This window comes from Salmo salar, chromosome ssa04 (genome assembly GCF_905237065.1).
Source record: "Salmo salar chromosome ssa04, Ssal_v3.1, whole genome shotgun sequence".
NCBI lineage: Eukaryota > Metazoa > Chordata > Actinopteri > Salmoniformes > Salmonidae > Salmo > Salmo salar.
The window spans coordinates 72,351,322-72,365,866 of NC_059445.1; the positions used below are offsets into that span (position 1 = coordinate 72,351,322).

Sequence of the window (14,545 nt, forward strand, 5' to 3'; positions counted from 1 at the left end):
AGAGCGATCCTTGATGAAAACCTGCTCCATAGCACTCAGGACCTCAGACTGGGGGTGACCTTAAGCACACAGCCAAGACAACGCAGGAGTGGCTTCGGGACAAGTCTCTGAATGTCCTTGAGTGGCCCAGCCAGAGCCCAGACTTTAATCCGATCTAACGTCTCTGCAGAGACCTGAAAATAGCTGTGCAGCGACGCTCCCCATACAACCTGACAGAGCTTGAGAGGATCTGTAGAGAAGAATGGGAGAAACTCCCCAAATACAAGTGTGCCAAGCTTGTAGTGTCATACCCAAGAAGACACGAGGCTGTATTTGCTGCCAAAGGTGCTTCAACAAAGTACTGAGTAAAGGGTCTGAATACTTATGTTTTGCTTTATCATTATGGGATATTGTGTGTAGATTGAGGGGGAAAAAAATGATTTAATCAATTTTAGAATAAGGCTGTATGGTAACAAAGTGGAAAAAGTCGAGAGTTCTGAATACTTGTTTGGTTGTAGTGCGTAATAGTATCCAGTTTTCTCTTCATGTCCTGTCGATGGTAGCTGTCGGAAAAAACGACAGAAATGTTATTTCTTGCCTTGCACTGGTATAGTGTGAGTGTTGTCTTGTCATTCTTCAGCACCGTTGTGGAGTACAACAGCTGTGCAAGTGCATATTTTGCGCAGAGAGAGTGAGCTCCCATCTCGCTTTGTTCATGGTGCCGACTAGGATTGTTTTATTTGCAAGCAACTTGTTCGCCAATGACAGTGAAGTGAAGAAATTGTCCATGGTGACATTTCTCCCCTTGCCAGCATAAGGTTCCACAAGCCTCATCACCACATTCTCTGAAACTTGCTCACCTGCTGCCCAATGTGGATCTTTTCTGAAACGGTGCTGTTCCTTCCTCTCTCCTGTCTCACCATCTCATTTGTTGGTGGCCCGGGCATACCGTTCTGGCTTTTTTATGACTAGGCCTCGGAAGTGTAGATTCAGGCTGAGGCTCAGAATCAGAAGAATAATCATCTGAGATGTCATGATTCAATTCCTCCCTGCCGTCTGAGTCATTTTCCTTCAGATCTTGTAGCAGCGCTAACGCAGCATGTGCATCCATCCATTTGTCTTGGTGTTCTTGCCCTTCTAAATCACGCACGCTCTCACTGTGTACTCCAAGTAGGCCAGAGTAGACTGATGAAACTGCTTTGATTGGGTGGACTGATATAGGGTACATACCATTTTGAGATTAGAAATAGAATATACCAATACAATAGAATGGCCCGCCCTGTTCTTCATTCTGGTTACTACATAGTTATGCATTGTCTGTTTCCCCTCGCTCATCAACTCACCCATTCGTCCCCATCATACTTTACTTCATTTGTTATATGTGTGAAATTACTTTAGGTTCAGTATCGGGGTGATTATCAACTGGCCACTGCACCTTCCAATGTCGGGAGAATAAGCAAAGCAGGTCCTACCGTCGGGAGAAGGAGGGGCAACGGGGTTAAACCATTCAAATAATGACAAAGACGGCGGGAAGAACGACTTGAAAAACGGCAGAGTAATAAAATAAATACATGAATGAGCAGTCAGAATGCCTGCTTTAGTGGTTCTAGTGTTAAAGGGGTAAAGTAGAATGCCGCTTTAGTGGTTCTAGTGTTAAAGGGGTAAAGTAGAATGCCTGCTTTAGCGGTTCTAGTGTTAAAGGGGTAAAGTAGAATGCCTGCTTTAGTGGTTCTAGTGTTAAAGGGGTAAAGTAGAATGCCTGCTTTAGTGGTTCTAGTGTTAAAGGGGTAAAGTAGAATGCCTGCTTTAGTGGTTCTAGTGTTAAAGGGGTAAAGTAGAATGCGGCTTTAGTGGTTCTAGTGTTAAAGGGGTAAAGTAGAATGCCTGCTTTAGCGGTTCTAGTGGTAAAGGGGTAAAGTAGAATGCGGCTTTAGTGGTTCTAGTGTTAAAGGGGTAAAGTAGAATGCCTGCTTTAGTGGTTCTAGTGTTAAAGGGGTAAAGTAGAATGCCTGCTTTAGTGGTTCTAGTGTTAAAGGGGTAAAGTAGAAAGCCTGCTTTAGCGGTTCTAGTGTTAAAGGGGTAAAGTAGAATGCGGCTTTAGTGGTTCTAGTGTTAAAGGGGTAAAGTAGAAAGCCTGCTTTAGTGGTTCTAGTGTTAAAGGGGTAAAGTAGAATGCGGCTTTAGTGGTTCTAGTGTTAAAGGGGTAAAGTAGAATGCCTGCTTTAGCGGTTCTAGTGGTAAAGGGGTAAAGTAGAATGCGGCTTTAGCGGTTCTAGTGTTAAAGGGGTAAAGTAGCTTTCCTCGACTCCTTTCCTTGACTCCTTTCCTTCATGTGCCCTGATCTGGAGGCAGGTCACTGGATCAAATCACAGTGAAAACAATCTGTCTCTGTGCCCTTGAACAAGGCACTTAACCCAAATTGCTCCAAGGGCGCTGGAGAATGGTGACCCTGGCCATGAGCCCACTCCCTGCAGGCGTCTCAGGAGGAGTTGGGATATGCAAGAAACACATTTCCATGACACGCTAGTACAATTCTGTCACAGGATAAATATAAGACCCCCCATATTATTTGTTATTTGTTATCTTAAGAAATGGAACAGGTGAGAGCAGATTTCCAATAGTCGTTCCCGATTTCTTTCACCTCTTTTCAGATCAGTGCAGAATATAATTCAATAAAATAGAACTGTATTGTCCATTTGTAAGGAAGAGCAGCGTGGCCTGAGAGTCAAACCACATGGGACAAATGAGTGAGACCGAATAAAAGGAATTGTCATATGAAGAGAGAGAGAGTGGTTTTTGTGTGCATGCATCTTTGTGTGGTGTGCGCTTGTCTGAACGCGTGTATCTATCTGTTCAGGGATCTCGGTTCAGAGGTCAGAGTGGTATTTGGGGCTCTGGTCTGAGGAGATAGATGGTGCTTCAGTGATGCAGCAGTAACAGCAGCAGCGGGGATTCATATTACCACATCTGATGATTCATCACCACCATACTGCAGCATGCAGCAGCCCAGGGTTATCTGAACCCCTACACACACACACACACACACACACACACACACACACACACACACACACACACACACACACACACACACACACACACACTACAGCCAGACAAGAGCTAAAAGGTTTATAAGGTGTAACAGTTAAAACTCCCAACTGTTAACGTTTCTCTCGCCCTCATTCCATCCCATGACTTTGTCTTTCACTAAACTCCTCTTTCCATCTCAGACTAATTCCCTCAGCCTCTCTTTGATGTGCTCATTTAGATTAAGGTGCTAGATAGCATATAATTATGTTGCTAATTATAGTCTTGCGGAGTTACTAATGCCTCGGTAGCCTCACTATATTGTGTTGGTGGCGTCGTGAGAGAAACTGTGTGCCATGCTGAGTAGGGGGAAGTTTTCCCTAGACGCTGATTTTGTTTCAGTTTAGCGTTTCCCCTCACTAATGGTTTAGGTTAAGAAAGGCTGATCCTAGATCTGTACCTAAGGGAAACTTCACCCCGGAGCAGTGTCAACCTTTCTATGGGAGTCTCGCCCGGTGCAGATTGTAGAAGAGCAGATGCTAGGCTAAGGGATTAGCACCACAGCCTAGAGGCTCTGTTTCTGATGCTAACCGAGCCCGACAGGCACCCGTCTGTCACCTGACTTCCCGCGCCGCTCTCTCATTGGTTGGCTGGTATAAAGCAGCATGGCTAAAAATAGCAAATAAGGTTATAGAGGGGACTGAGAGCCAGTGTGTGGGTGCTCTGGGGCCTGGCCCTTTGAACTCTGGCTTTGTTTGTGTCCCTGCTGCGCCAATCAAAGCATAGGAAGCTGTTTGTGTGTGTGTGTGTGTGTGTGTGTGTGTGTGTGTGTGTGTGTGTGTGTGTGTGTGTGTGTGCTGAAATAGCTGTGTTTGTGTTCGTATGCGTGCGTACATGTGTGTGTAAGGAGAGCCTTAGGTCCACAGTGATCTCAGCCACGTCTCCAGAGACCAAGCACAGGAAATCAGCAGGCCCGCATCCAGAGCTACAATTACAGCGAATATACAGCAGCAATGTAGGCCGGCTAGAATACCTTGCATGGCATACCGCAGTTCTGTCAGACGGGTTCGATTCACAGGTCCGCCCTTAGGTCTCTCTCTTTCAACCCTATATGTTGTTTTGTAATAATAATACATGGGACTTACACTGAGTATACAAAACAGGAACACTTTCTCTTTCCATGACATGAACTGGCCAGGTGAATCCAGGTTAAAGCTATGATCCCTTATTGAAGTCACTTGTTAAATCCACTTCAAATCACATTTTATTGGTCACGTACACATGGTTAGCAGATGTTAATGCAAGTGTAGCTAAATGCTTGTTTTTTTGTTCAGTGTAGATGAAGGGGAGGAGACAGGTTAAAGAAGGATTTTTAAGCTTTGAGACAATTAAGACATGGATTGTGTATGTATGCCATTCAGCGGGTTATTGAAGTGCCTCTGAACAGGGTATGGTATTAGGTGCCAGGTGCACCGGTGTGAGGGTGTCAAGAACTGCAACGCTGCTGGGTTATTCACTCTCAACAGTTTCCTGTGTGTACAGTATCAAGAATGGTCCACCACCCAAAGGACATCCAGCCAACTTGACACAACTGTGGGAAGCATTGGATTCAACATGGTCCAGCATCCCTGTGGAGTCCATGCCCCGTCAAATATTAGGTCTTCCTAATGTAACCGATGTGAAATGGCTAGTTAGTTAGCGGTGGTGCGCGCTAATAGCGTTTCAATCAGTGACGTCACTCGATGTGTGCAAGGGTCCCTGGTTCGAGCCCAGGTTGGGGCGAAGAGAGGGACGGAACCTACACTGTTACACTAATATTTGGTATACTCAGTGTATATAGCACTTTTCAATGACCCAAAGTCTCCCCCTCGCTTCACTGCTGTCTAAAAATATTTAGAATAATACTTTAGTGTTACCAGGGCTAAATGCAACACTGGTCAGTTGTAGCAGGTACATGATATTGTAGCGATACATCCTTGTCTGAGTACCAGTGTAATGTTTTTTTGGGACATTCAAGTCATCAATATGTTGCTACTAGATGTGTTGAGAAGCTATTCAAATGCAGTCAAAAGGCATTTTTCAATGTTAAATTAATCCAAATCGATTATGAATGTGTAAAAAATACAATCATTTTCAAACCCACTTTCTGTTAATTAAAGCGCAGTCAAACGTGTGGTGCGTGTTAGTAAGGGGGTACTCGGAAGGTTGAAGTTCAAAAGGGGTACTTTTTTTAGGTAACCACTGTGATTACATGGTAGGCTATAGGCACATCACTGTTGCAGTCCTCTCTGGTTACTATACTGTGGAATCGACCAGACTAGAAACACTCATACTGATTATTTTATGTGTCTTACCAGATTAGGATGGATTGGTTTGCATTCATGAAACCTGAATGTTCGTGACACAAGTCATTGGTTTTGAGTGGTTTGAATTCCTGTGTCATCGTGGCACTACCCGTGCGTCTAAGGGGAGGTTTCCATGACAACAGTCCTTGGCCATGTGACACCCAGCCTTGGCCCAAGTGCATTTTGGGTAAGGTGACTCTGCAAAACTTGACTGTAGCAGGAAAGAGAGGGAGAAGGAAAGAGAGAGGGAGGGAGAAAGGGAGGCAGCCCCGGTGCCCACTCCCTCCGTCTCTCTCTCTCTCCAACTCCCTCTCTCTCCAACTCCCTCTTCAGTCCTTCCGCTTTTCCCTGTTGGCGTGGTGCCAAATGTGCTGGAGCAGGACGAATAGTGCAGGGAGAAAAGCAAGGCTAATTTCTGACCCAGAGCTCAATCCAAATGAGGAAGGAGTTTGAAAATGAAATGGGCACTTAAGGCTCCTGTTGATTTAAACAAAAACAGCATACAAATAGCTTCTTTAACTTAGACACACGTGCTGTAAGAAAATGGCCTGTAGTATTATTATAGACGATACAGGGATTGCATTGTGTGCACCATGTACAAAATACAGCGTGTTTACTTGAACAGGGTAATCATCTCCTTCTCACAGACATTGATTAAGAAAAGTTTCAACAACAATTGTGTCACAGATGATAATTACTCCCCGTCTATATAATATGTTAGTTAGTTTGCGTGTGTCATAACATTAGGAAAATGTTACCCAAGATGTCCATAAATTACAGTAGAATTTTTTTAAACATTTTTAGTCATTTAGCAGACGCTCTTATCCAGAGCGACTTACAGTAGAAATACATACATTTCATTTTCATTTCATGCATTTTTTTTTGTTGTACTGGCCCCCGTGGGAATCGAACCCACAACCCTGGCGTTGCACACACTATGCTGGCGTTGCAAACACCATGCTCTACCAACCGAGCCACAGGGAAGGCATATAGAATACTGACTTACAATATCAGTGGCTTAGCAGTGTGGTTAGGGTTAGCAGGGTGGTTAAGGTTAAGGTTAGCAGGGTGGTTAGGGATAGCAGGGTGGTTAAGGTTAAGGTTAGCAGGGTGGTTAGGGATAGCAGGGTGGTTAAGGTTAAGGTTAGCAGGGTGGTTAGGGATAGCAGGGTGGTTAAGGTTAAGGTTAGCAGTGTGGTTAGGGTTAGCAGGGTGGTTAAGGTTAAGGTTAGCAGGGTGGTTAGGGATAGCAGGGTGGTTAAGGTTAAGTTTAGCAGGGTGGTTAGGGTTAGCAGGGTGGTTAAGGTTAAGGTTAGCAGGGTGGTTAGGGATAGCAGGGTGGTTAAGGTTAAGCATTAGAATTAGCATTGTGGTTAAGGTTAGGCTTATGATCAGATTTTATGAGTTTGTGGCTTTGCCAGCTAGTGATCACTCAGCAGTTTTCCCTCCAGGGCAAGAATCATGACAAAATATGCCGACCTGTGACAATGAATGTGACTTGACCAAAGATACATTTTTTTAATTGGAAATACGGAAATTGACTCAGCCACAGGCACATACAAGCACACACATATACAAAACAGTACAATTAGGTTTCCCTAATTTTCATTTACACACACACACACACACACACACACACACACACACACACACACATTATCTTTCTCTCTCACATCCACACCGACACACACACACACGCAGTGTGCTCCATCTATCCCGCGAGATTAGAGAGCCAGCTGCTAGGACTGACGGATCCAGGAGTTTGTAGCCACACACACACTGTAATCCCCTCCGAGGGTCTGACTCTAACAGACGTGTGTGTGTGTGTGTGTGTGTGTGTGTGTGTGTGTGTGTGTGTGTGTGTGTGTGTGTGTGTGTGTGTGAAATAGAGAGGGAAACGGTACTGTTTGGTTGGCACCACAGTACTGTTATGTTGGGGGGAGGAGCTAAGCTCATAGAGAGAAAGAGGGGGCGCGCTGGATTGGATGTGAGAGGAACGGAGCATGCCCAATAGGTCCCTCAGCCCTGCAAGCGGCTCAGTTCTTGCTTTCATCTGCAGAGCGAGAGAGAGAGTAAGTGAGTCTACTGCATATGGGAGAGTTTGCATGTGAGCAGCTGCCACCACCGTACTCACTCTGACACACACACACACACACACACACACACACACACACACACACACACACACACACACACACACACTCATCCACACTCTCATCCACAAACACTCACAGATGAGGCTGAAAGTGTTTGGGACAGGCAGCAGGAAAGGACAGCTTTATCAGCACTATTAGCATTGTAGCATTTTGAGCTAGCTGGCTCCTCTTCTCCTTCCTCCGTTTCTCTGTGAGCCAGGGCAAGCTCCCCTCTCTCTCCCCCTCGCATGGGCCCTGCGGACAGACCTAGGGCCCCGGGACTACCCCTCCTGTTGCCACTCAACATGGCAAGGAATGACTGGCCGTCCGAGTGGGGAGACCTCGCTATGGGCATTGGACAGCAACGCTTCTGCTCACCGCTGCACTAATGAAGGGCTTCAAGCTCGCCTGGTAAGACTAATATCTGTCTTTATTGGGAGACACTGATGATAGGGGGAGGAGGAAGATGATGAGGGTTAGGAGGAGGAGTAGCCGAGTGCTTCCCTGCCCTGACCTATTATTTCCTCATTCCTTCCCTTCCTTCGTTTTCTCTCTCTCTTTCACACCATCTGTCCATTCCTGGCATCAAAGATGGGAGATTTTTACTGAGCCCTTTATAATATGGCAGCCTTGAAGAGAGCATCATATTCCTCTCCTCTCGTTGGTTCGTGTCTCCTCTCATCAGCCTCTTCTAGTTTATTTTCCCTGCATTTTTTCTCAGTTATCTTCATCTCTCCTGTCCTCGTTTCTCATGTCCTCTCCCCGGTTCTCATTAGTTCTCCTCTATTCTCCTCGATTAACTTCTATCTGTTTCCAGTGTTTGTGAATGTGTCTCCCTCCTGCCTCGTCATATATTGTTATTGCTGGCCTCCACTGATTGTTACACTAGGGAGTGAGGGAGAGAGAGAGAACGCTAGCCTGATGCCATCATTGAGTCATTTGTGGTGAGGGGCATTGTATAAACCAAAGTCATCAGCGATTGGATTGTCTCTAACCAATCAGGGTATCAAAGCCAATTACAAATTTTCAAACCGCTGATTTACCCACGTGTGTTCTGGCTCTGGCCCAACCCAACGGTTTCTGGACCAATTAGACGGCCCTGAATGTGTTTGCATTCGGTGAAGGGTTGGGGAGGTTCTCTGATCCAGACTCATTGCGGAGATGAACTAACGTCCGTGAGCGTGGTGTAGCATTTGGCCGGAGCAGGGAGTCTGGTTAGCCAGGCAAAGAGAACAGAACAGTAACACCACAGTCAGAGTGGCATTCTGAGCCATCTTTTTCTCCCACAGTGTCCCCAAGCTTCTCCACTTCATTTTAGATCTCCGTGCCTCATCCTCCTCTCCCCTTGTTGCTTCCTCAGAATCTGAGGATGTGCGTTTTGTTTTGAATACCCCAAAATCAAATCAAATTGTATTTGTCACATGCTTCGTAAACAACAGGTGTAGATTAACAGTGAAATGCTTATTTACAGACCTTCCCAACAATGCAGAGAGAAAAATAAAATAAAATGATAACACAAGGAATAAATACACAATGAGTAACGATAACTTGGCTATATACACAGGGTACAAGTACCGAGTCGATGGGCAGAGGTACGAGGTAATTGAGTTAGATATATACATAGAGGTAGGGATAAAGTGACTAGGCAACAGGATAGATGATGAGCAGTAGCAGCAGCGCATGTGATGAGTCAAAATAGTTAGTGCAAAGGGGGGGTCAATGCATAGAGTTAACCAAATATCTACCAGGACTATTTAGCAGTCTTATGACTTATGGTAGAAGCTGTTCAGGGTCCCGTTGGTTCCAGACTTGATGCATCAGTACCGCTTGCTGTGCGGCAGCAGAGAGAACAGTTGACGTGTGGGTGTACATGTATTTGTGAATTTCCTTGCACTAGTGTGTACACTGTATGATGTGCATGTGTGCACATGGTCACATCTGAAATTATTGTCAGCATTGATAAAGATGAGCAAAAATTACTATAAAATAAATTATACAAATACTGAACTATATTGTATGCTCCAAACATTGACAATTATCTTATTTTATACTAATACAATTGCTCAGAGAAAGATTTTGTTTAACCAGTAATACTTTTTTCCTTCATACAGAATCTTTCCAGATCTTTGATATGCTTTGTCTGTGCTTATAGACTGCCCTCTTCAATTCAAACCACAGGTTTTCAATGGGGTTCAAGTCCGGAGATGGAGATGGCCATTGCAAAAGGTTGAGTTTGTGGTCAATTAACCATTTATTTGTGCTTGGGGTTATTGTCTTGCTGCCAGATATACTTGCAGCCAAGTTAAAGATGCACAAATATCATACCCACCAAAAAACCTAACCCTCCCGTTATTGTAATGTTTAGAGGTCAGCATGTCTTGGGGGTATGATGTTTGTGTCTGAAACTTTTTCACTCATCATTATTCACAAATCATTCAAGATTTTCCGTAATCATTGTAGCATCCACATTCATGCAGAAGTGTTTAGAAACATATTCCATTCTTATTTACAGTAAAAGTGACTCCAAACTGACATGTTATTTACCATTCATTTCTATTGGGTGCAAAATAATCTTAAACAAAACCAAGACGAGCAGCAAATGCAACCAACAAATTTGTAGAGTCACAAACTTGATATAGTCATTGCATGCTATGAATATGGGACCAAATACTTAACTTTTTAATACTTTAATACACATAAGGGAATTTATCCCAATACTTTTGGTTCCCTAAAATGGGGGGTACTATGTACAAAAAGTGCAGTAATTTCTAAACAGTTCACCCGATATGGATGGAAATACCCTCAAATTAAAGCTGACAGTCTGCACTTTAACCTCAGTCATTGTATAATTTCAAATTCAAAGTGATGGAGTACAGAGCCAAAACCCCAAAACAATTTCACTGTCCCAATTCTTTTGGACCTCACTGTACATTGGATGTTGTATATTAATGGGTCTGCATAGAACCATACCGTACATTTTGACGATGCGCACGCATGCACGCACACTTCACATTCCCTAAAACGGGAAGCCTAGGGAAGTTCCATGGCAGAAATCAGCTAAAGAGGGGTCAGAACCCGGTGTAAATCAGTGACGCCTCACAAAAATTAAAACCAACCAAATGCCTTTCTTGGACGGAGTTACAAAGGTGCTCACCAGATTAGTGCTGTGGGAGCAACAGTGTGTGAGGATAAAAAATGCCAACAAGCACTGGTGACAAAACATTTTAGAATTTTTACAGCACACTGGTTTTCACAGCATTTCTGTTATTTCGAAATTAGCTAAAGCTGCAGCAAGAGGGGACCAATGGTCTACAATGCTGGCCATATCAATATTTTTTTATTTTGACATTTCTGAAGTGATATTTGGTTGTGATGGCTAGCATGAGGGACAAGAAGTAGCTAGCCACAATGAGGTTTGTTTTGAGAAGTCGGCTAACCTTGTCAGCTACTAGCTGTCTCGAAGTATTGTTCGCCTGAGGTAGAGTACCTCATGATAAGCTGTAGACCATACTACCTACCAAGAGTTGTCAGACATATTTTTTGTAGCCGTCTATTTACCATCACAAACCAATGATGGCACTAAGACCGCACTCAACGAGCTGTATAAGGATATAAGCAAACAAGAAAATGCTCATCCAGAAGTGGCGCTCCTAGTGGCCGGGGACTTTAATGCAGGCAAACTTAAATCCGTTTTACCTAATTTCTACCAGCATGTCACATGTGCAACCAGAGGGAAAAAAAATCTAGACCACCTTTATTCCACACACAGAGACTCATACAAAGCTCTCCCTCACCCTCCATTTCGCAAATCTGACCATTATTCTATCCTTTTGATTCCTGCTTACAAGCAAAAACTAAAGCAGGAAGTACCAGTGACTCGCTCGATACGGAAGTGGTCAGATGATGCAGATACTACGCTACAGGATTGTTTTTCTAGCACAGACTGGAATATGTTCCGGGATTCATCCAATGACAGGAGTATACCACTTCAGTCAGGGGCTTCAGCAATAAGTGCATCGATGATGTTGTCCCCACAGTGACCGTACGTACATATCCCAACCAGAAGCCATGGATTACAGACAACATACACACCGAGCTAACGGCTACAGCTACCGCTTTCAAGGAGCGGGACAATAATCCGGACGCTTATAAGAAATCCTGCTATACCCTCAGACGAACCATCAAACAGGCAAAGCGTCAATACAGGACTAAGATTGAATCCTACTACACCAGGGCTTGCAAACTACACTAAGGGAAGCCCAGTGGTGAACTGCCCAGTGAAGCGAGCCTACTGAATGCCTTTTATGCTCGCTTCAAGGTAAGCAACACTGAAGCATGCATGAGAGCACCAGCTGTTCTTCACTAATATTTTTAACCTCTCCCTGATCGTGGACTACAGGATAAGGAGGGCCGAACACGCCCCCATTCACATTGACGGGCTATAGTGGAGCAAGTTGAGAGCTTCAAGTTTCTTAGTGTTCACATCACCAACAAACTATCATGGTCCAAACATACCAAGACAGCTGTGATGAGGGCACAACAATGCCTATTCCCCCTCAGGAGACTGACAGGATTTGGCATGGGTCCCCAGATCCTCAAAAGTTATACAACTGCACCATCGAGAGCATCCTGACAGGTTGCATCACCGCCTGGTATGGCAACTGCTCAGCATCTGACCGTAAAGCGCTACAGAGGGTAGTGCGTACAGCCCAGTACATCACCGAGGCCAAGCTTCATGCCATCCAGGACCTATATGCTAGGTGATGTCAGAGGAAGGCCTAAAAAAAAATGTCATAGACTCCAGTCACCCAAGTCATAGACTGTTCTCTCTGCTACCGCAAGTCTAGGTCCAAAAGTCTCCTTGATAGCTTCTACCCCAAATCCATAAGACTGCTGAACAATTAATCAAATGGCCACCCGGACTATTTACATTGACCACCAACCCCCTTTGTTTTTACATTGCTGCTACTTGCCATTTATTATCTATGCATAGTCACTTTACCCCTATCTACATGTACAAATTACCTCAACTAACCTGTAACCCGAACATTGACTCGGTACTGGTACCCCCTGTATATAGCCTCGTTATTGTTATTTTGTGTTACTTTTTATTTTATACATTCATTTATTTAGTAAATATTTTCTTAACTGTATTTCTTGAACTGCGTTGTTGGTTAAGGGCTTGTAAGTAAGCATTTCACGGTAAGGTCTACACAAATCAAATCAAATGTATTTATATAGCCCTTCTTACATCAGCTGATATCTCAAAGTGCTGTACAGAAACCCAGCCTAAAACCCCAAACAGCAAGCAATGCAGGTGTAGAAGCACGGTGGCTTGGAAAAACTCCCTAGAAAGGCCAAAACCTAGGAAGAAACCTAGAGAGGAACCAGGCTATGAGGGGTAGCCAGTCCTCTTCTGGCTGTGCCGGGTGGAGATTATAACAGCACATGGCCAAGATGTTCAAAACAACACCTGTTGTTTTCGGCACATGTAACATACAATTTGATTCGATTTTTTATTTATTTAACTAACTAGCTAGCTAACTAGCTAGTTCAATTTCCCTCATGATTAAAAAGCCAACAAAATGTTCATAAAAACAGCATATTATTGACGTGAAAGGTTAGCTGTGTTAGCCCAGTCACTAGTTGATCCAGGGTCAGTGATACATAGACAGTAAATGGTTGCTCTATCTATGGAAACAACTGCAATCATTTTGCAAGCAACATTGCTCAAATTAATGAAATAAAATTATCCTCAAAATGTTACCTGTGATGCTCAGCTCCTGTAGCCTAATTGCCTCCTTATTTTCATACTGTACCTAAATTACAAGGGTTGGATTTGCACTAAAACAAACACAAAATCTGCCTCATATACACTGTACAAAAATATAAATGCAACATGCAACAATTTCAAAGATTTTACTGAGTCACAGTTCATTTAAGGAAATCAGTCAATTGAAATAAATTCATTAGGCCCTAATCTATGGATTTGACATGACTGGGAATACAGATATGCATCTGTTTGTCACAGATACCTTTAAAAAAAAGTAGGAGTGTGGATCAGAGAATCAGTCCCTATCTGGTGTGACAACCATTTGACACATCTTCGTGTAGATTTGATCAGGCTGTTGATTGTGGAATGTTGTCCTACACATTTACATTTTAGGCATTTAGCAGACGCTCTTATCCAGAGCGACTTACAGTAGTGAATACATTCATTTCATACATTTCATTTTATGCATTTTTTGTACTGGCCCCCCGTGGGAATCGAACCCACAACCCTGGCGTTGCACACACCATACTCTACCAACTGAGCCACAGGGAAGGCTATACCTCTTCAATGGTTTTGCGAAGTTTCTGGATATTGGTCAGAACTGGAACATGCTGTCGTACACGTCGATCCAGAGCATCTGAAAAAAGTATTTGATCCCCTGCTGATTTTCTACGTTTGCCCACTGACAAAGAAATGATCAGTCTATAATTTTAATGGTAGGTTTATTTGAACAGTGAGACAGAATAACAACAGAATAATCCTGAAAAACGCATGTCAAAAATGTTATAAATTGATTTGCATTTTAATGAGGGAAATAAGTGTTTGACCCCCTCTCAATCAGAAAGATTTCTGGCTCCCAGGTGTCTTTTATACAGGTAACGAGCTGAGATTAGGAGCACACTCTTAAAGGGAGTGCTCCTAATCTCAGTTTGTTACCTGTATAAAAGACACCTGTCCACAGAAGCAATCAATCAATCAGATTCCAAACTCTCCACCATGGCCAAGACCAAAGAGCTCTCCAAGGATTCAAGGACAAGATTGTAGACCTACACAAGGCTGGAATGGGATACAAGACCATCGCCAAGCAGCTGGGACCATAGTCACCAAGAAAACAATTGGTAACACACTACGCCGTGAAGGACTGAAATCCTGCTGCGCCCGCAAGGTCCCCCTGCTCAAGAAAGCACATATACATGCCTGTCTGAAGTTTGCCAATGAACATCTGAATGATTCAGAGGACAACTGGGTGAAAGTGTTGTGGTCAGATGAGACCAAAATGGAGCTCT

General features: G+C 43.8%; 1 protein-coding gene across 5 annotated transcripts in view; it reads left to right on the forward strand.

The window, feature by feature from the left end:
- Window positions 1-14,545, forward strand: part of gramd1ba (GRAM domain containing 1Ba) — a 178,451-nt gene that overhangs the window by 101,724 nt on the left and 62,182 nt on the right. Inside the window, exon 1 of one of the 5 annotated variants that reach the window (XM_014197898.2) lies at window positions 7,410-7,897. The exons of the other annotated variants lie outside the window; for them this stretch is intronic. Within the exon in view, the coding sequence (XP_014053373.1) occupies window positions 7,875-7,897 (23 nt within the window). The 5' untranslated portion in view covers window positions 7,410-7,874. Of the gene's footprint in view, window positions 1-7,409; window positions 7,898-14,545 lie in introns of those variants that run through there. 5 annotated transcript variants of the gene reach the window in all.